Source organism: Hyperolius riggenbachi, chromosome 3 (assembly GCF_040937935.1).
Source record: "Hyperolius riggenbachi isolate aHypRig1 chromosome 3, aHypRig1.pri, whole genome shotgun sequence".
Taxonomy (NCBI): domain Eukaryota; kingdom Metazoa; phylum Chordata; class Amphibia; order Anura; family Hyperoliidae; genus Hyperolius; species Hyperolius riggenbachi.
Window position 1 is genome coordinate 76,325,138 of NC_090648.1, and position 20,302 is coordinate 76,345,439.

The 20,302-nt window shown below is 48.9% G+C and overlaps 1 protein-coding gene across 3 annotated transcripts in view; it reads right to left on the minus strand.

Moving 5' to 3' along the window:
* Window positions 1-290: 290 nt before the first annotated feature.
* P2RY11 (purinergic receptor P2Y11) overlaps window positions 291-20,302 on the minus strand; it is a 144,379-nt gene continuing 124,367 nt past the window's right edge. For all 3 annotated transcript variants that reach the window (XM_068274406.1, XM_068274407.1, XM_068274405.1), the window contains one exon: window positions 291-2,142. In XM_068274406.1, coding sequence (XP_068130507.1) covers window positions 1,140-2,099 — 960 coding nt within the window. In that variant the 5' untranslated portion in view covers window positions 2,100-2,142 and the 3' untranslated portion in view covers window positions 291-1,139. The remainder of the gene's footprint in view (window positions 2,143-20,302) is intronic.

The window sequence follows — 20,302 nt, forward strand, 5'->3', positions numbered from 1 at the left end:
TCTGCAAACTTGGCTCTCCAGCTGGTAAGGAACTACAAGTCCCACAATGCATTGCAGGAGTCTGACAGCCACAAGCATGATTCATAAAGGCAGATGCATTGTGGGACGTGTAGTTCCTTAACGGCTGGAGAGCCAAGTTTGCAGATCACTACCTTAGGACAATCCAGAGGACTTGAACTTCTGAAGGAAGCATCCAGACTTTTTTTTTAAATCCACTTTAGGTACCTTTTAAAATCTCACCAAAATAGCCTTCTTATTTGTATCTGCTAAAAATGGTCCAGCCAGGAGTCTCTTATCAAGAAGATGCATTTATTTTCAATGCTCAATTCTACAAAGTGAGTACAATTTACGCATGGCCTCTTTGTTCTGAGCTTTGTCAAGGCAGAACAGCTCAGAAGCTGATGAACAAAGGCGTGTACTGAGCGTGTTTAATACACAGTATTCAAGTAATATATAGACACTGGCTCATTGGTCATTTAAAAATACATGTGGCCAGGGCCGGATTTCTGGCAAGGCCACATAGGCCATGGCCTAGGGCACCAGAAATTTAGGGGCGGCTGAGTGAGGGGCAGTGAAGCTGTTCTATGCAGCCATCCCTATCTATATGGACAGCTTTAACCTTTGAACTCTCTATCCTGCACTTGTGTTGTCCCTGCAAGACCTGTAAGCTCTATCTTGCAGGTACACATCAGCCTAACTCATGGTGACACAATGGGTGCATCATTAATGAGATGGCAAACATAACATAAAAGTTCTTAAGGAAAACAAAATTTATAATTTATATGCGTACTACTAAAATAGTTATTGTCTGTGGCATCCAATGATGTAAGTAGAATTCTCATTGGAGCACGCAGAGACAACCATACAGAAGGTATAGTTGGCCTTGGGCGGTGAAAAGTACAAATCCGGCCCTGCATGTGGCTGCACAACAGTCAGATTATTTTACCAAGAAGTTCTCCTTCATCTTGGTTATATTCTGTTACATTAACCACACTGATCCCATCATGATTTTTTTTTTTTTTTTGCCATATTGTCTTTCATATCTTTGTTCCTCACATCTCATTTGCTTCCCTTTAATGTCTTTCCAGCTCTTGTAGATGTGGAGTCCTGATGCTGACAGAGTTCTAACTATATCGAGATCAAAGTCGAATAGTCTCGTCTGGTTTCTCTTCTTCTTGTCTCTTGCAGCAGCCAAGTTTTTCCCTTACATTGTCCACCACTGATGTGTACAACAATGGGTGAATACAAGGGTTCAAAGCCACCAATCCACGGGTGACCTGAAAACCAGAATGTATGTAGGAGGACCATTTGCAGTCCACAGATGAACTGATATGCTTCTTTCTGTTGACAAGGTTGAGGTTCCTCAGGATGTGGTAGGGCAAAAAGGAGATGGAGTATAGTGCCACCACCACAATGACCATGGTCACTACTTTCCTTTTTTCTCGTGACTCCAGCCCGTGGCTCTTCCACACAGCTCGTGCAATGGCAATATAAGACAGAAGAGTGGCTAGAAATGGAAGGCCACAACCGAAGCATGCAAGAAACAGACTGTATGGCAAGTACAACGGTAATTTGCTGCTTTCAGCTGTTCCTATGCACTCCGTGGCTTGTGTCTTGGAATCTACAGCTAAGGTTGAAAAATAGAACACAGGAGAAGAAATCGCAGCAACTACAAACCAAACGGCCACACTGACCAGTTTGCCATGCTTGCTTTCCACCCTACCCCTGGCATAAAATGGGTACACAACTCCAATACAGCGGTTCAAACTGATGCAAGTGATGAAGAAGATGCTTCCATACAGATTACAGTTGAAGAGAAACCTTTCTACTTTACACAGAGCAAGTCCAAAGACCCATCTCTTGCCCATGGCATAATATGCTACAAGGAGTGGCAAGGACAAAGCATAGGCCAGGTCACTCACGGCAAGGTTGAGAGAAAAGATAATGCCAGCATGACGATTCTTCGACCCTCGAGGTCCCAACAGCCAGATGGCAAAACCATTACCCAACACGGCCAAGAAAAACTCCACTCCGTATACTGGAGCCAGGTAGGTAATTTGGACATGAGAGTAGGAAACGGTGCAGTTATTGACAGCCATGGATGGATGTTCCTCTCGAGGAAGGCCGAGTCAACGATGAGACCTAAAGTTAAAAGAAAGAATATCAGTAAAACATTTACAGAAATATACTTTGTTGTAGTTGAGATTGAGTTTCGCACTGGTTTTTTTTGCCAGCAAAGAGGTGCTGTGATTATGGTATTTCAGCTTTTTTAGATTTACTGCAATAATACAATCAATACACACACAAAAAGAAAAAATTGCCTTAGACTATGATAGGGACAGATGACCGTGTTAGGCATTTGGTTGCAAGCTCCTCTGAGTGACATGATTTATGTGCTGTGGTGTCACTGCTATATAAGTACATACATTTTATTGGCATTGCCAATGGTAGCAATGACAAACTTCAAGTGTACCTAAGCCTGAATCTCGGGTACAAATTGAGCTACTTACCTAAAGAGAGGGAAGCCCCCGGATCCTACTGAGGCTTCCCTCGGTGTTCTGTTGTCCCCAGTCGCTGAGCATGGCCCCCTGGAAGATCAGCGACAGGGCCGTCTGGCTTCAAGCACCTGGAACCCACGCTACTGATCACCCCACTTGCATGTGAACTGTTTTATTACTGGTACGTCTATTGGTCAAGTGATTTTTTTCAAGCAAGCAAGCCTCCATTAAAGAGCAAGAAACAGCAGTTCCGGTCTTTCTCCTCTTTCCTCCCTTTACCCACAGCATTTATTTTAAAGTGTCCAGAGCATACTGTAGTAGCCACCCAGAGAGGAGTGCTGTGCAAGCGACCCCCTTATTCCACAACATCTTATGTAGGACCAACTAATCTCTACACTTTATGCTAGGGACACACAATGCAATTTTCGGACAGATTTACTGTCAGATCAATTATTTCCAACATGTCCGATCTGATTTCCGTTCAATTTTTCATAGAAGTGAATGGAAAATCATGTTGAAAATCGATCAGAAATCAGATCGGACATGTTGGAAATAGTCGATCTGACAGTAAATCTGTCACAAAATTGCATCATGTGTACCTAGCATTAGATCTTTGTCTCCCTGATGAATGGATGGAAGTTTTCTGTTGCCGGATGCTCTCTATAGCTGGCCATACACTATACAATTTTTTTTTTTGCCCAAATTAGGCAAAAATGTCTAATTAGATTGTGTTTTCCGTCAGCACTTGTGGACGATATTAGAAGGACTGGAATAGTTCAAATTTTTATTTTAATTTGTAACAATTTTTTGGGACTATTATTTTTTTCTAGATTAATCAAGTGGAATTTTGTACCCTGCCGAATCAGGAATTTGTCAATTGAAAAGAAAACATACATTAACCACTTAACGACCAGCCAACGCCGATAGGTGGCAGCTGGTTGTTTGTGGATCTCCATGGAACTGCCGCTCGAGCGGCCGTTCCATGTCAGTTCACGGCGGGGGGGGGGGGGGGGTTCCGTGAACAGCCTGTGAGCTTCTGATCGTGGCTCGCAGGCGAAATGTAAACACGCGAGTTTCTTTACTGCCACCATTGAATCTGTCCTCTGCTCTTCCACCATCGTCTGGTACACAGGGGCAAATGCAAGCAACAGGTACAAACTCCAGAAAGTAGTCAGTTCCGCCAAGAAGATCATTGGGCCACCGCTGGACCTCCTCCACACATCTAGAATGAGGTCCAGGGCCAACAGGATAACGCTTGACCCCTCCCATCCTGGCAGTCCCCCTCCTTCCCTCAAGCCAACACTACAAGATCAACCCCACCAATACCTCCAGGCACAGTTGCACATTCTTACCCTAAGCAGTGCTCCTGCTGAACTCAACCCCCCACCCAAATGTAACCTCCTGGTCTTCACCTCCAGCATCTCTGGGGTGCTAGCATATTGCACCTATATCATACACCTTATGTTAGTCTTCCATTGGTGGCACTGTGTCACATGTGATGTCATATGTTATTGTGTTGTTATTTGCACTATGTTAATTGCTGTGTGTACCACAAACAATTATGGGCGTCACCTGTCGCACTTGCAGAATAAAGATGATTCTGTAACGATCGGTGAAGCACAGAGAGATCTGATTACCGGTGACCTGCAGCGTCACGGGAAATACAGACGTATACCAGATTATATGTGATCTGCAGTATCACCGATAATCCAATATACTGGCTAACCTCTGTTCACCTGAGTAGAGTGTAGTGATTGGTGTAACAGTAACAGAGGACAAGCCTCAGTGCAGCAAGGAGTGTTGCACAAATACCTTCCGCAGATCTGAGCTCTCCAAGACGGGAGGAGTCAGACTGACAATGGGAAGGAAAGTCCAAGAGTGACACTCAGGAAGAAGTGTCACTAACAGGACAGGGAACCGCCTCCAATCGTGAGGTCGGTTCTCGAGGTCGGACAAGCCAGGTCGTAACACACGGACAGATAAAGTACAGGTACAGCAGGCAAAGGCGGAGTCAAGGTACAGGCAGGGTTCGGCAACTGGGTATCAGATATAATCGGGGTACAGAATCAGGAGGCAGAAAACAGAGTCTAGGTATGAGCCGGGGTTCGGCAACAGAGAATCAGAAATATCGAGGTACAAGATCAGGGTTCAGGAGAATGGTCGAAACAGGCAATAGGTCATAACATATAATCACAATCAAACTAGTACTTTGGCTATCAAATATCTAGCTAAGTGTAGGATTACAGCTCCAGCTGGTCCCGGCACACTTCAGGATCTAACTACGGATCTGGGTGCTCCCACGTGTGTGATCGCAACGCCAGACGCCAGAGAAGTGACCAGCCGGCAGTATATATACTCAAGTATTCCCCCAGCACCTCCCTCAGTGATGGGCCAATGAGGTGCAGAGTCCGGGTCAGCTGACCAGCCTGGTCAGCTGACTCCCCTCAGAGTGTCATAAGTTTCCCTTGAGTGCGCGCGCGCGCGTCACTCTGAACTCTGGGGGACTACGAGTCCCAGCCCCGCTCTGCGGAGTCTCCGCAGCGGGGAAGTGTGCACCAGCCGCCGCGTCTAACGCGGCGGCTTCTCCGCGTTCCGCCTGCCTCTCCACGGGGACAGCCGCCTCACGCTGGGAGGAGGCGGCTGCCTCCCCGTGTGTGCGGCCACTGTAGGCGGGAAGAGCCGCCGACCGCTGGCTCATGGCGGCGGCTCTTCCACGCTTCCTTACAGTACCCCCCCCCCCCCCCCCCCCGAGGAGTGGACTCCGGACAACTCCTTCCAGGCTTTTCTGGATGTACAGTATGAAATTCCCTCACTAACTCATCCGCATGCATGCGGTTCCCAGGTACCCATTGCCTCTCTTCAATGCCGTAACCTTTCCAATGTACGAGATACTGCACCGAGTTCTGTACAGTACGTGAATCTATGATTTTTTCCACCTCATACTCGGGTTGGGCATCGACTAAGACAGGAGGAGGAGGCGTGGGACCCACCTGGACTGCGGGTTTGAGAAGTGATACGTGGAAAGACCTTACTCCGCGCATGCTGGTGGGGAGATCAACGGTGTATGTGACATTGTTGATCTTCCTGGTAACTGGGAATGGACCCACGAACCTGGGACCAAGTTTGTCAGAGGGTTGTTTCAGGGTCAGGTGACGGGTTGATACCCAAACCAAATCTCCTGGTTGGAATTTCCACTCTAACGAGCGTCTCTTGTCAGCCTGACTTTTCTGACTCTGAAATGCTCTCACAAGGTTGTCTTTTATGGTCCTCCACATGACCCTAAATGTCCTCTGCCAGGCCTCCAAGGCTGGGAACGGACTGGACGCAACCGGCAACGGGGAAAACTTAGGTAACTTCCCGGTCACTATCTGGAACGGACAGAACCCCGAGGAAGAGCTCTTTAAGTTATTGTGCGCAAATTCTGCGTAAGGTAAGAATTTAACCCAATCATTCTGCGCTTCAGCCACGTAACATCGTAAGAATTGCTCTAAAGACTGGTTGACCCTCTCAGTTTGGCCATTAGTCTGTGGGTGGTAACCCGACGAAAATGACAGTCCCATGCCCATTTGGTGACAGAATGCCCTCCAAAATTTTGAGACAAACTGGACTCCCCGATCGGAAACTATGTCCTCCGGAATGCCATGCAACCGGAAAATATGAGTGATGAACAGGTCGGCCAATTCCTGGGCCGAGGGGAGTCCTTTCAAGGGCACGAAATGGGCCATTTTACTAAAGCGGTCGACTACCACCCAGATGACCGACATGCCCTCCGACCTCGGAAGCTCCCCCACAAAATCCATGGACAAGTGGGTCCATGGCTCACTCGGGGTGGGCAAAGGCTGTAGGGTACCAACAGACGCCAGCTGGGAGGGCTTGCTTTTTGCGCACACCGCACATTCCCTGACAAACTCCTTGCAGTCGGCTGCCACAGAGGGCCACCACGCACACCTTGCCACGAGATCTTGCGTCCTAGATGCCCCAGGATGTCCCGCATTCTTGTGTGAGTGAACAAACTCCAAGATCTGGAGCCGAAAGGGCAGCGGGATAAACAAAACCCCCTCAGGTTTTCCTTCTGGGACATCCTGCTGGAAAGGACCCAAAGTTTCCTTCCAGTTCTCCCAAGTCTCGGTAGCGGCTAGCACCAACTTCCGTGGAACAATGGTCTCAGGAACAGAGGGCTGTGCTGTTTCTGGTTCAAAACACCTAGAGAGTGCATCTGCCTTGGTATTCTTACTACCAGGAGTGTATGTAATCAAGAATGTGAACCTCGAAAAAAATAACGACCATCGAGCCTGTCGGGGGCTTAATCTTTTAGCCCCCTCGATGTACTCGAGATTCTTGTGGTCGGTATAAACCATGATCGTGTGCTCCGCTCCTTCCAGCCAATGACGCCACTCTTCGAAGGCTAATTTGATGGCAAGGAGCTCCCTATTGCCTATATCATAGTTTTTCTCTGCCGGAGAGAACCTTCGGGAGAAATAGGCACACGGGTGTAATCTCCCCTGAAGACCTGAACGTTGAGACAGCACAGCCCCCACTCCAACTTCTGAGGCGTCTACCTCAACTATAAATGGAAAAGAAGTGTTCACATGCCTCAATATGGGTGCCGAACAGAACAATCTTTTTAGAGTGGTGAATGCCTGTACGGCCTCGGGAGACCAGTGAGTGGTGTCTGCCCCCTTCTTTGTAAGACTGGTGAGGGGTGCAACTACTGTAGAGTACCCCTTAATAAACCTTCTATAGTAGTTTGCAAACCCCAAGAAGCGTTGTAAGGACTTTAACCCCACCGGCTGCGGCCACTCCAAGACCGCGGAGACCTTAGCAGGGTCCATAGACAGGCCCGAGGTAGAGATTATATATCCCAGGAAAGCTACCGACGTGACCTCGAAAATGCATTTTTCCAACTTAGCATATAATAAATTCTGCCTCAGCTTGTTCAATACCCATCTGACATGAGTTCTGTGATCAGAAAGATTGTTAGAAAATATAAGAATGTCGTCGAGGTAAACCAAAACGAACTTCCCCAACACCTCTCTAAAGACCTCATTAATAAGTTCCTGAAAAACGGCCGGGGCATTACATAACCCAAAGGGCATCACCAGGTACTCGTAATGCCCGTCCGGAGTATTGAAGGCCGTTTTCCATTCGTCACCTTTTCTGATCCGCACAAGATTGTATGCCCCCCTTAAATCCAGTTTCGAGAATATCCTAGCCTCCGTGACCTGTGTGAAAAGGTCATCTATTAAGGGCAACGGGTAGCGATTCTTCACTGTGATCTTGTTAAGCCCACGGTAGTCGATACATGGCCGTAAGCCCCCATCTTTTTTCTTAACAAAAAAGAACCCTGCCCCGGCGGGTGACCGAGATGGCCGAATGAAGCCCTTGGCTAGGTTCTCACGAATATATTCTCCCATGGCCACTTTCTCGGGTCCCGACAAATTATACAGATGGCCCCGGGGAGGTACACAACCTGAACGGAGATCGATGGGACAGTCGAATGGCCGATGTGGGGGCAGTTTGTCAGCTGCCTTGGGACAAAATACGTCGGCATATTCAGAGTACTGATCTGGCACACCTCCCACCTGAACTTTGGTTTGCCCCAATGTCAATTTTCCCAAACACTGTTGGAAACAATGCGGTGACCAGGAGGTTAACTGCCCCGTGGCCCAGTCTATTTGCGGCGAATGGGTTTGCAACCACGGCATGCCTAGGATAATGGTGGAGGTGGACATGTGTAACACAAAAAAACGTAATAGTTCCCCATGCAGTACCCCTATGGTGACTTTCACCTCCGGAGTCTGTGACAGTGGGCGCTCCCGTTGCAGCGGGGAATCGTCCACTGCCGTGACCTGAATGGGGGGATTCACTGGAATGAGGGGAATACCCAACTTCTGAGCAAATGCAAGATTCATAAAATTAGCCGCTGAGCCGGAATCAATAAATGCTTCAGTGGCTACTGACTTATTCTCCCATGTAATCGTACAGGGGAGAAGCAGTTTTTTCTCCTTAAGGGGTGAGGACTGTGTGCCTAGGGTGTCACCCCCCACTACTCCTAGGCAGACCCGTTTCCCGACCTGTTAGGACAGTTTCGCACCCTATGCCCTGCCTCTGCACAGTATAGGCACAGTTGTTCCGTCATTCTCCTCCTCCGCTCCACCTGGGTCAGTTTTGATCGACCAATTTGCATTGGCTCTGGTGGAGGCAAGGCCGGAGAGGTCGAGACAGGCGGAGTTGTTGTTACTGGGGATGCAACAGCCGGTACTGTGTACGAAGTCACCCTGACCCGGTGACTACTCCTAGCCTGCCTCTGATGGCGTAGCCTGCGATCTACTCGAATGGCCGACGATATGGCCTCGTCAACTGTCTTGGGCTCGGGCACGGTCAACATTAGGTCGGAAACCTCTTCCGACAACCCAGACAGGAAGTAGTCCATGAGGGCAAAATGATCAAATCTCGAGGTGACCGACCACCTACGGAACTCTGCCGCATAATCCTCGACCGACCCTCTGCCTTGCCATAAGAGTTTGAGCTTCCGCTCTGAGGATGCAGCAAGGTCAGGGTCGTCGTAGATTATGGCCATGGCCTTAAAGAATTCCTCCACTGAGGTCAAGGCAGTATCGGTAGCGGGCAGGTTGTATGCCCACGACTGGGAGTCTCCAGTCAACAAAGTTTTAATGAAAATGACCCGTTGGGTCTCAGTCCCCGAGGATCGGGGCCTTAACTCAAAATATGACAACACTCTACTCCTGAAATTCCGGAAGTCAGACTTGTGGCCGGAAAACTTATCAGGGACAGGCATACGGATGTCATCACTAGGAGGGGATCGCACTGAATCAACTGATGTCTGGAGGGTTCTCACAGAGCCTGATAAGGCATCAATTAAGGCTTTGTGCTGGCCTAGTGCTTGATGAATGCTGTCCACCGAAGTGGCAAGCACAGTCAGAGGATCAGTGCGTTCCATCAGTATTTTTTGGTCTGGCGTTCTGTAACGATCGGTGAAGCACAGAGAGATCTGATTACCGGTGACCTGCAGCGTCACGGGAAATACAGACGTATACCAGATTATATGTGATCTGCAGTATCACCGATAATCCAATATACTGGCTAACCTCTGTTCACCTGAGTAGAGTGTAGTGATTGGTGTAACAGTAACAGAGGACAAGCCTCAGTGCAGCAAGGAGTGTTGCACAAATACCTTCCGCAGATCTGAGCTCTCCAAGACGGGAGGAGTCAGACTGACAATGGGAAGGAAAGTCCAAGAGTGACACTCAGGAAGAAGTGTCACTAACAGGACAGGGAACCGCCTCCAATCGTGAGGTCGGTTCTCGAGGTCGGACAAGCCAGGTCGTAACACACGGACAGATAAAGTACAGGTACAGCAGGCAAAGGCGGAGTCAAGGTACAGGCAGGGTTCGGCAACTGGGTATCAGATATAATCGGGGTACAGAATCAGGAGGCAGAAAACAGAGTCTAGGTATGAGCCGGGGTTCGGCAACAGAGAATCAGTAATATCGAGGTACGAGATCAGGGTTCAGGAGAATGGTCGAAACAGGCAATAGGTCATAACATATAATCACAATCAAACTAGTACTTTGGCTATCAAATATCTAGCTAAGTGTAGGATTACAGCTCCAGCTGGTCCCGGCACACTTCAGGATCTAACTACGGATCTGGGTGCTCCCACGTGTGTGATCGCAACGCCAGACGCCAGAGAAGTGACCAGCCGGCAGTATATATACTCAAGTATTCCCCCAGCACCTCCCTCAGTGATGGGCCAATGAGGTGCAGAGTCCGGGTCAGCTGACCAGCCTGGTCAGCTGACTCCCCTCAGAGTGTCATAAGTTTCCCTTGAGTGCGCGCGCGTCACTCTGAACTCTGGGGGACTACGAGTCCCAGCCCCGCTCTGCGGAGTCTCCGCAGCGGGGAAGTGTGCACCAGCCGCCGCGTCTAACGCGGCGGCTTCTCCGCGTTCCGCCTGCCTCTCCACGGGGACAGCCGCCTCACGCTGGGAGGAGGCGGCTGCCTCCCCGTGTGTGCGGCCACTGTATGCGGGAAGAGCCGCCGACCGCTGGCTCATGGCGGCGGCTCTTCCACGCTTCCTTACAGATTCTAATTCTGAGGTGGTGAATTGGTTAGGGTTAGGCACTGGTGGGGGGTGGGGGGGAGGGTAGGTTAAGGTTTGGCATTGGTGTGTGTGTGTGGGGGGGGGAGTCGGTTAGGGTTAAGCATCGGTGGGAGAGGCAGTTAGGCATCGCTTTTGGCAATGTCAGAAGACACAATTTTTTCCAACATGTCGAATCTTAATTTTGATCGTTTTCCATAGAAGTGAATGGAAATCGATCAGAAAATTAAGATTGTACATGTTGGAAAAAATCGATCTGGCAGGTAAATCTAACAGAAAATTGTATCGTGTAATGTGTAGGTAGCTTCATCGGTACACAGGCAGGGTTTCCCACCATGGCTCAGATCACACCAGAGTACATAGTTACACAATCCTATCTAGTTAATTATCCTGATTTAAAACATCTTGCTATCTAGTGTATACAGCTTTGTGTGTAGACAACACTCAATCTGGGCATTACCAGAGTAACCAGCAGTCTGATTCCTGTAAAGTGAGTTACTCACAGCACTTCCCATCAGTCATGTGACTCGAGCCATTGTCCAGCTGTCTAATTGGCAGATAAGTGCAGGATTTCCCAGAACAAGCACTCCAGATGGAAGGAAGAGACCACCCAAGCCTGGCCATAATGACCCTCTCTGTGCTCAGGCACCTTCCTGTAAGCTGTAACCCAACAATGCAAATGTACTTCCAGAGAGTCAATTGCCTCTGTTCCCAAATCTGCTCAAAATCAAATGGATTTCCTTTAACCTTTGACTGTAAAGCAATAAAAAAAAAAAGGATGCACTATATAAATGAACCTCTCAAGGTGCCCATACATCTATAGATTTGGTGGTCGATCGACCATCCGATTAAACTGGATAAAAATAGCTGCCACCCAAGATCATGCCCGATTTCAGGCCAAAATAACACATTTTGAGCATGTCTGATCCATACAGTTAACACGACTGTATGGATCAGACATGCTGCAAGATGTCAGGCCGACATGCTCGATCTGGTGCGCGGTGGTAATGGCATGCGATAATCGGACAAACGCGACAGAAAGTGATTAAGATGCTAATCCTGCATTCAAAACTTTCATAACATTTTCTGCTGTTATGGTTTGGAGTTATCACCTACTTTAGGAGCACTGGCCCTTTAATAACCATTGCCATTCAGTTGCATGCTGGAGCTTCTTTTTATCTATATATATTCCTCCTCTTCCCTTTATTTCCCTGCCTAGCTGAAACACGATCCTATGCTCACATGTGTTTACAAGCAAGTCAGAGGTGACTCAGCGATTGGAGGAGAAAAGAAAAAAAAGTTAAGGGAAGAAATGACATCAAGACATGGTTCCCACCAGCAACAGAATTCTCTTCATTTACTATATAACATTCACTGAAATCAAAACGTGGACAGTACAATACATGTGTTATATAAGTAGATCAAGTATTTATCTACTCATATATGTTTTTATTTTCTCTGACATAGTATGTCTAATCCTCCTGCTTTAATACTTTACCTGTCACAATGTGCCGGCAACCATGTGGGGCACAAACCTAAAAGAGTAGTCCGGACACCACGGCGGACACCTGACAGGTAAAGTATTAATGTGGTGGGTGGGGTACATGTACATTAGGGTGGGAGTGGGACAGAGGCCAGGGGTGATGATTGCCAAAAGATTTCATGCTTAATTTGATCAGGAATCTGTCAGCCGTTTATGACGGCCACCAGATCTCTCTTCAATCAGAGAGAGATCTGTCTATTGGTCAATCGGCCGCCAAAATGGCTAGATGTATGGGCACCTTTAGGGTTACTGTATTTTTTTGAACAAATGTTTTTTGTTGAGGAGGGTCAGGAGGGAGTAGATTTTCTTTAACTCATGAACTCCTAATCTAAGCTGCCTGCAGACCTCAGAGGTAGGTTGGATGAGTAGGTCCAGTCAGGCTTAACCAGAAAGTTCTGTTTTTTAGGCTCTCCTTTTCATCTCCATTCCCAAAATTATTATAGCAGACCTAAACACAGAACTTCCTCTCTGCTCTAAAAGATATGCAACAGCATAATAACCTTTAAAGAAAAACGTTTCTTTGTTACAGCTGATACAAATCCTGCAATAAATCTGCAGAGCGTCTACTTTCTGCTTTCATGGAAACAGACATAGGGTTAACATCCTGTGTTTACAAGTTAGCTGCTCTGCTGTGGCAGAGGAGATTCCTGGGCGGAGATCAAATGACAACTTGTGATTAGTCACAGATGAGGGGGAATTAGACAGGCTAATCTCTCCAAATACAAACGGGGGTATCTCTCTTTCACTCTCACGGCGTGGCAATAGTGAAAGCAGCTATCCCAGAAACTTATCTCAGCAGGAAATGTAAGACACTAAGTACACACTCTGCAAAAGCGGATCCGAGATGAAAAACTAACTATAACAAGTAACTTCTCTATATATCTTATCTAAAGTTTAGATAGTTTACACAACAAATCTAGCTGCAAACATCTTCAATCGAATATGATTATTTCAGCCGCCATGTTGTTTGTAAACATTACACAGAGGCAGGCTTATCTGCATCTTGAGCAAAGAAACCTAATCTCCCTTCTGCCTCTGTCACAGGAGCCCTCAGTGGCTGACCGCACTTAGCCTTCTAAACGGTGCCAGCGCACAGATCGTGCGAACTCTGGTCGCAGTCAATGCGCAGGAACCGTTAAGAATTAGCCGCAGACAACTCAGAAGGGAGCCTGTGAGACACGGGTAATTACAACGTCACCTACTGGTTCAGAGTAAACTGCCACCACCGCGGTTACTATGGGACCGTGGGGCCCACTAACTGACTGACTAATCCTGCGAATAAAACGGTTAAACACACGATATTCTGTCTAGCCAACAACAAACAAACAGTAGCGTATCTTCAGAGACCCGGGATCATTTCTGTGTGTGTGCTGATAAGCAGGGTAGCGGAAAGTGAATGACTTGGAGAAAGTCGTTTATTCACGCAATATAAATAATTAATATATACAGACAAATTATTAAACAGTAATAGCCAGTATGAAAAATAAAAGAAGGGAGAAAAATACTTAGTTCCTGGAAAGATGTCCTGTTTGTGGGAAAAATCAGAGTTCTGGTTTCCAATCAAGTTCAAGCAAAACGGTTTCAAGTTCTTAGAGTTCTTTGTTCAGATGGGTCAGCAAAATGGCCACCAGCCCTATGTCCTCTGGCTGGCAGCAGATTGTCATGAAGATGGTCAAGGGAGGAAGATCTTCTCAGGCAGCTCATTCACTTTTAATGGAGATGAGCTCAGAGGCGGGCTTCCAGAGTCGGCCCTCCAGGCCGGACTATGGTAATCACATGTGGGCAGGGGCTTTAGCAAACTCATAATCCTGACAGGTTCCCTAGGCCGACCTGCGCGGCCGGCACACAGATAATAATTACATATTCTCGATCCCCAGAACCTACCGATTAATATGATATCAAACTTGGGCATGTTTGCATGCCCGGTTACAAAACGGTGGAATTCCCAGCGTTCTGGTTAGGCTAGGGGCCCAAATTTAATATCAAAACACTCACAAGCTCCGGACCAGCAGAATGATATAACTTTCACATTTCTCCGATGTATGGTACTTCTAAAACATGCATAAAGATCATAACTCTATGTTTCCCTATCCTGGCTGAATGGTTCCGCTAAGTCTGCCCCCTGCTGGGTTTAGCTTCCTTGGCTCTGAAAAGACTCCTGGTTTGTTAATTAACATCTCCATGAGATCAGCTAGTGTCACCTGGTTCCCAGAGCCAAAAGGGAAATTGTGCCTTCCACAGGGAATATGTCCCAGCTAATTAACAGCTTCCCCCCAGGCTGTCACTGTAGCTTAGGAACAGCTGGGGAATCTGTCTTAGCTGAGGGATACTGTCTGAAGCGCAATCGATGCAGGAATCGAGTGCGATCGTTCTTTACTTCACGGGCGGTGCCAGGACGCGCCTGCGTCCCCGCAACCGTCCGTGACAGCCCTCCCCCTTGTCCGCGGCTCAGCCACTCATCCGCAAGATGTGTGGCGGCGCCGCTAACCTGGCTGACGGGCCTCAAGTTGCCGGTACGGCGGGAAAACCTATTGGAGCCTGTGGCTCGGTTCCCCTGGACCGGTCGCGGTCTGCTACCCTCAGGGTTGACCCAACATGGACCGTTCTGGACAGGGCGTTTGCGCCACTGCAGTCGGACGTGGTGTCTGCCGGGACTGCTGACAACGGGCAGTGGGTTGGTTAGGTCAACAGCCAGCCCACGCAGGGTTCCCCTGCTAAGTGGCTGTGGACCTAAGGGAACCCCGCGGGAATCCCTGGACCTTCCCAGCTCCTGACAGACGGCACATGCCCTGCAGTAGTTTGCTACATCCCTGTTCATCCGGGGCCAATAAAACTGGTTCCGAATACCGGCGAGTGTCTTGCGGACCCCTGAGTGCCCTGTCAGAGGATTACCATGTGCGGATTTCAGCACATGTCCCCTGAACGCACTCGGGACCACAAGCCATTTGGTATTCGCGTGGGATCTACCTGTAGGGGGCTGTGCAGACTCACTGTACAGTCTCCCACCTTCCCAGTACACCTTGAAAGCGGCCCCGTCTGCGAGGGGCTCAGCGGCTTGCTGCATGAGCACCTCCAGGCTTGGGTCACTTTGTAGTGCGGCTGAGAATACGGCGCTGTCAGTTTCAGCCAACTGGCTCATGTCACACGAGGCCAGCGGCTGAAAGGTCTCATCCCTGCGGTCAGAGGAGGGGGAGGAGGCCGGAACCCCCTCCACCTGTTCTGAGCTCGGGTTCTGAGCAGTGCAGCTGCGCGGTATTGCTAGCACAGGTACACTGTCAGAATGGCACAGACGGACATTACTCAGATCATCATTGCATGCAGTAATGACATTGACAGGTATAGACATTTTTTCATTACAGACAGGTTGTACAGGAGACTCAGGTACAGTTACAGCATCATCACAACAGACAGTCTGTACCTCAAACTCAGGTGCCTTTGAAGCAGGCACTATTGAACCTGGTACCCTTGAACTGGGCACATTCAACCCACCTCCCCCTGGTGCTCCCCCAAGTGTATAAAGTACCTGGTGGTGGGTGGAGAGTCCGTCTCCTTCCGTGAGCGACAAGGCGGTCGTGGCAGGTTCATAGTAGGACACAAGCTTGCCCAAATCAGTCCCTAGCAACACAGGGACTGGGAGATCCTTCATAACCCCAACAACCCTTTCTTGGACCCCTCCCACTCCCCAATCCAGCTTCACTCTGGCGTGGGCTATGTGAAAAAGGGTGCCTTCTACTCCAGTAAGGGCAAGGGATCGGCTGGAGCTGATGCTCTCCTTTGGCACAAGGTGTGAGTGAACTAACGTGATGTCAGCTCCGGTGTCTCGGAATCCGGTGACAACTTTGCCGTTCACTCTAACAAGTTGCTGCTGGTCGGTTCGGTCGCGGATTTCCTTTCCGCGGGCAAACAGGACAAAATCGGATGATCCAGGCTGTGGTTCGCTGGCGGGCTGCCTCTGCTGTGGGTGAGGTGCAGGTGATGCAGATGATCCAGGTGCTGGTGGTGTCTGTCTCCGCTCCGGACAGTCGAATTTCATGTGTCCGGGCTGGCGGCAGTAGTGACAGGTGACCTCTCCAGGCGCTGCAGGCCTGGGTGCAGCAGCTGCGCTGGGTGGCCTCTGTGGCGGACGGCTCACAGGGGCAGGAGGGTCTGCCGAGGTATTGGGCTGACCTCCTCTCCAGCTGGATGGGACAGTTCTGCGGGTATCAGCCACCCGGGTAGTTGCAAAAGTCTCAGCAAGGTCTGCAGCGACAGTGGCTGAAGCCGGCCTGCGTTCTAACACAAACTGTCGTACATCAGCAGGGCAAATGTTCAGAAATTGTTCGAGGACTATCAAGTCCTCCAGGACGCCATAAGACCCTTTGGTGAGGCCTAGCGTCCACTGGCGGAGTGTGGTGAGCAAGCTGCTGGCCACATCTCGGTACGAATCAGAAGACTTTTTCTGCCAGGCCCTAAACTTTTTCCGATAGGCTTCTGGCGTCAGCTGGTACTTAGTAATGATAGCGTCTTTTATAGCAGCATAATCATTATCCTTCTCCGCAGGCAATTCTGCGAAGGCATCAAGCGCTTTGTAGCGCAGCAAAGGTGTCAGATGTCTGGCCCACTGGTCTTGGGACAGACGATACTGACGGCATGCTTTTTCAAAAGACCGCAAAAACAAGTCAATGTCTGTGTCTTTTTCAATATTAGCAAATTTAAATTTTGCACTTACGGGTGGTGCAGCTCCTTCAGCAGGGAGACTGGGCGGTGAACTCCGGCTGGCCTGTTGCACTTTTGCCATGTTTAGCTCATGCTGTCGTTGGCGCTCCCGTTCTCGCTCAGCGGCATCCCTCTCCGCGTGGCGTTCAGCAGCAGCAGCAGCAGCAGCAGCTTTGCGTTCTGCAGATTGGCGCTCCCGTTCCTCTCGTGCTTCCATGTACTGCATGTACTTGTCCAGGTCAGTCTCCATCAGCTTTTGTAATGCCTGCTGCATTACCGGGTCAGCACCCATGGACAGTCCAGTACTGGCCAGTTCCGGGCGAGTAATGTCAGAAACTCTGGGATTGGGGTCCATACTGACAGTCTCTGGCGTAACTGTTGCAACAGGGCCCGCAGGATGCTCAACCTCTGTACGCCTAAGATCTTCAGCCTCTGGTTCCCCTTGATTGTCAGATGGGCTGGTATCCACCTCAGCGGACACTCCCGGCTCCCGCAGTTGCTGGGCATCCCATCTGGACAAGTCTGCTATCAGGTCCCGTTTTGTCTTGCGGAGGATGCCAATACCCCTCTCTTCGCAAAGATTTTCCAGGTCTGCTAGGCACATGTTCTGGTAGTTCCCGGACATTTCCATGCCAAATAAAATAAAACTTTGGGGAAGGGGTACTGGCTACACAGTCTCTCTGTATATATAAAAAATATATTGCCTTCCAGCTACACCAACGAATTAGTTCGTTTCTCGATAGCGCTAGCGCTATCGCAGATACTTTCAGCACAACACAGATCCAACCGCTGCCTAACACTGTCACAGGAGCCCTCAGTGGCTGACCGCACTTAGCCTTCTAAACGGTGCCAGCGCACAGATCGTGCGAACTCTGGTCGCAGTCAATGCGCAGGAACCGTTAAGAATTAGCCGCAGACAACTCAGAAGGGAGCCTGTGAGACACGGGTAATTACAACGTCACCTACTGGTTCAGAGTAAACTGCCACCACCGCGGTTACTATGGGACCGTGGGGCCCACTAACTGACTGACTAATCCTGCGAATAAAACGGTTAAACACACGATATTCTGTCTAGCCAACAACAAACAAACAGTAGCGTATCTTCAGAGACCCGGGATTATTTCTGTGTGTGTGCTGATAAGCAGGGTAGCGGAAAGTGAATGACTTGGAGAAAGTCGTTTATTCACGCAATATAAATAATTAATATATACAGACAAATTATTAAACAGTAATAGCCAGTATGAAAAATAAAAGAAGGGAGAAAAATACTTAGTTCCTGGAAAGATGTCCTGTTTGTGGGAAAAATCAGAGTTCTGGTTTCCAATCAAGTTCAAGCAAAACGGTTTCAAGTTCTTAGAGTTCTTTGTTCAGATGGGTCAGCAAAATGGCCACCAGCCCTATGTCCTCTGGCTGGCAGCAGATTGTCATGAAGATGGTCAAGGGAGGAAGATCTTCTCAGGCAGCTCATTCACTTTTAATGGAGATGAGCTCAGAGGCGGGCTTCCAGAGTCGGCCCTCCAGGCCGGACTATGGTAATCACATGTGGGCAGGGGCTTTAGCAAACTCATAATCCTGACAGGTTCCCTAGGCCGACCTGCGCGGCCGGCACACAGATAATAATTACATATTCTCGATCCCCAGAACCTACCGATTAATATGATATCAAACTTGGGCATGTTTGCATGCCCGGTTACAAAACGGTGGAATTCCCAGCGTTCTGGTTAGGCTAGGGGCCCAAATTTAATATCAAAACACTCACAAGCTCCGGACCAGCAGAATGATATAACTTTCACATTTCTCCGATGTATGGTACTTCTAAAACATGCATAAAGATCATAACTCTATGTTTCCCTATCCTGGCTGAATGGTTCCGCTAAGTCTGCCCCCTGCTGGGATTAGCTTCCTTGGCTCTGAAAAGACTCCTGGTTTGTTAATTAACATCTCCATGAGATCAGCTAAGTGTCACCTGGTTCCCAGAGCCAAAAGGGAAATTGTGCCTTCCACAGGGAATATGTCCCAGCTAATTAACAGCTTCCCCCCAGGCTGTCACTATAGCTTAGGAACAGCTGGGGAATCTGTCTTAGCTGAGGGATACTGTCTGAAGCGCAATCGATGCAGGAATCGAGTGCGATCGTTCTTTACTTCACGGGCGGTGCCAGGACGCGCCTGCGTCCCCGCAACCGTCCGTGACAGCCTCTGAAATCTCTGGCTAGTAATACCTCCCCCTCCTCCTGCCCAGACTGAGCTCCCGTAATCCCTTGCTACTGTCTGAAAGTGCCTTGGCTCTCTGAAAACCTGTGGGCGGGGCTTGTTTAGTTTATAGGGAATTAGAGTATTAAAACAAGAACAAGAAAGTATTTGGCTTGAGGAATGCCCTATAAACAATAGGAAAGGAACACAATTATGCAATGAGTAAAAGTTCATCTCGGATCCACTTTAAAGGAATCTGAGCATTGATTTTTTTGCATTTTAAAAAAATGAAGCTCCCAATAAGGAAGCTTTGTAATGGTGTGTGCTGTTGGGGTCGGGGATAGCACCATTACTTACTTAAAGGATACCCAAACTGAAATGTGACATAATGAGATAGACATGTGTATGTACAGTGCCTAGCACACAAATAACTATGCTGTGTTCCTTTTTTCTTTCTCTGCCTGAAAGAGTTAAATATCAGGTATGTAAGTGGCTGACTCAGTCCTGACTCAGACAGGAAGTGACTACAGTGTGACCCTCACTGATAAGACATTCCCCTTTTTTTTACCTCTTTCTTGTTCTCAGAAGCCATTTTCTGCTAGGAAAATGTTTAATAGTTGGAATTTCTTATCAGTGAGGGTCACACTGTAGTCACTTCCTGTCTGGACTGAGTCAGCCACTTGCGTACCTTATATTTAACTCTTTCAGGCAGTGAAAGAAAAAAAGGAACACAGCATAGTTATTTGTGTGCTAGGCACTGTACATAAACATGTCTATCTCATTATGTCACATTTCAGTTCGGGTATCCTTTAACCTCTTGACGACCAGCTAACGCCGAGTGGCGTAAACTGGTCGTCTGCGGGTTACCATGGAAACGGCTGCTCGATCGAGCGGCCTTTCCATGTCAGTTCACGGAGGGTGTCTCCGTGAACAGCCGGAGAGCCGCCGATAGCGGCTCGCCGGCAAAATGTATACAGGCGGGGAAGAAATCCCCGCTGTTTACATGATACGGCGCTGCTGCGCAGCAGCGCCGTAAGGCAGATCGGCGATCCCCGGCCTCTGATTGGCCGGGGATCGCCGGCATATGATAGGCTGAAGCCTATCCCACAATGCGCAGGACGGATATCCGTCCTGCGCAGCCCAGGAAGGGAGAGGGAGGTAAGGGGAGGGAGGGAGCGCACAAAACGCTGCGGAGGGGTTTTTTGAGGAGCCCCCCCCCGCTACCCACTAATGGCCGGCGGCGATCAGACCCCC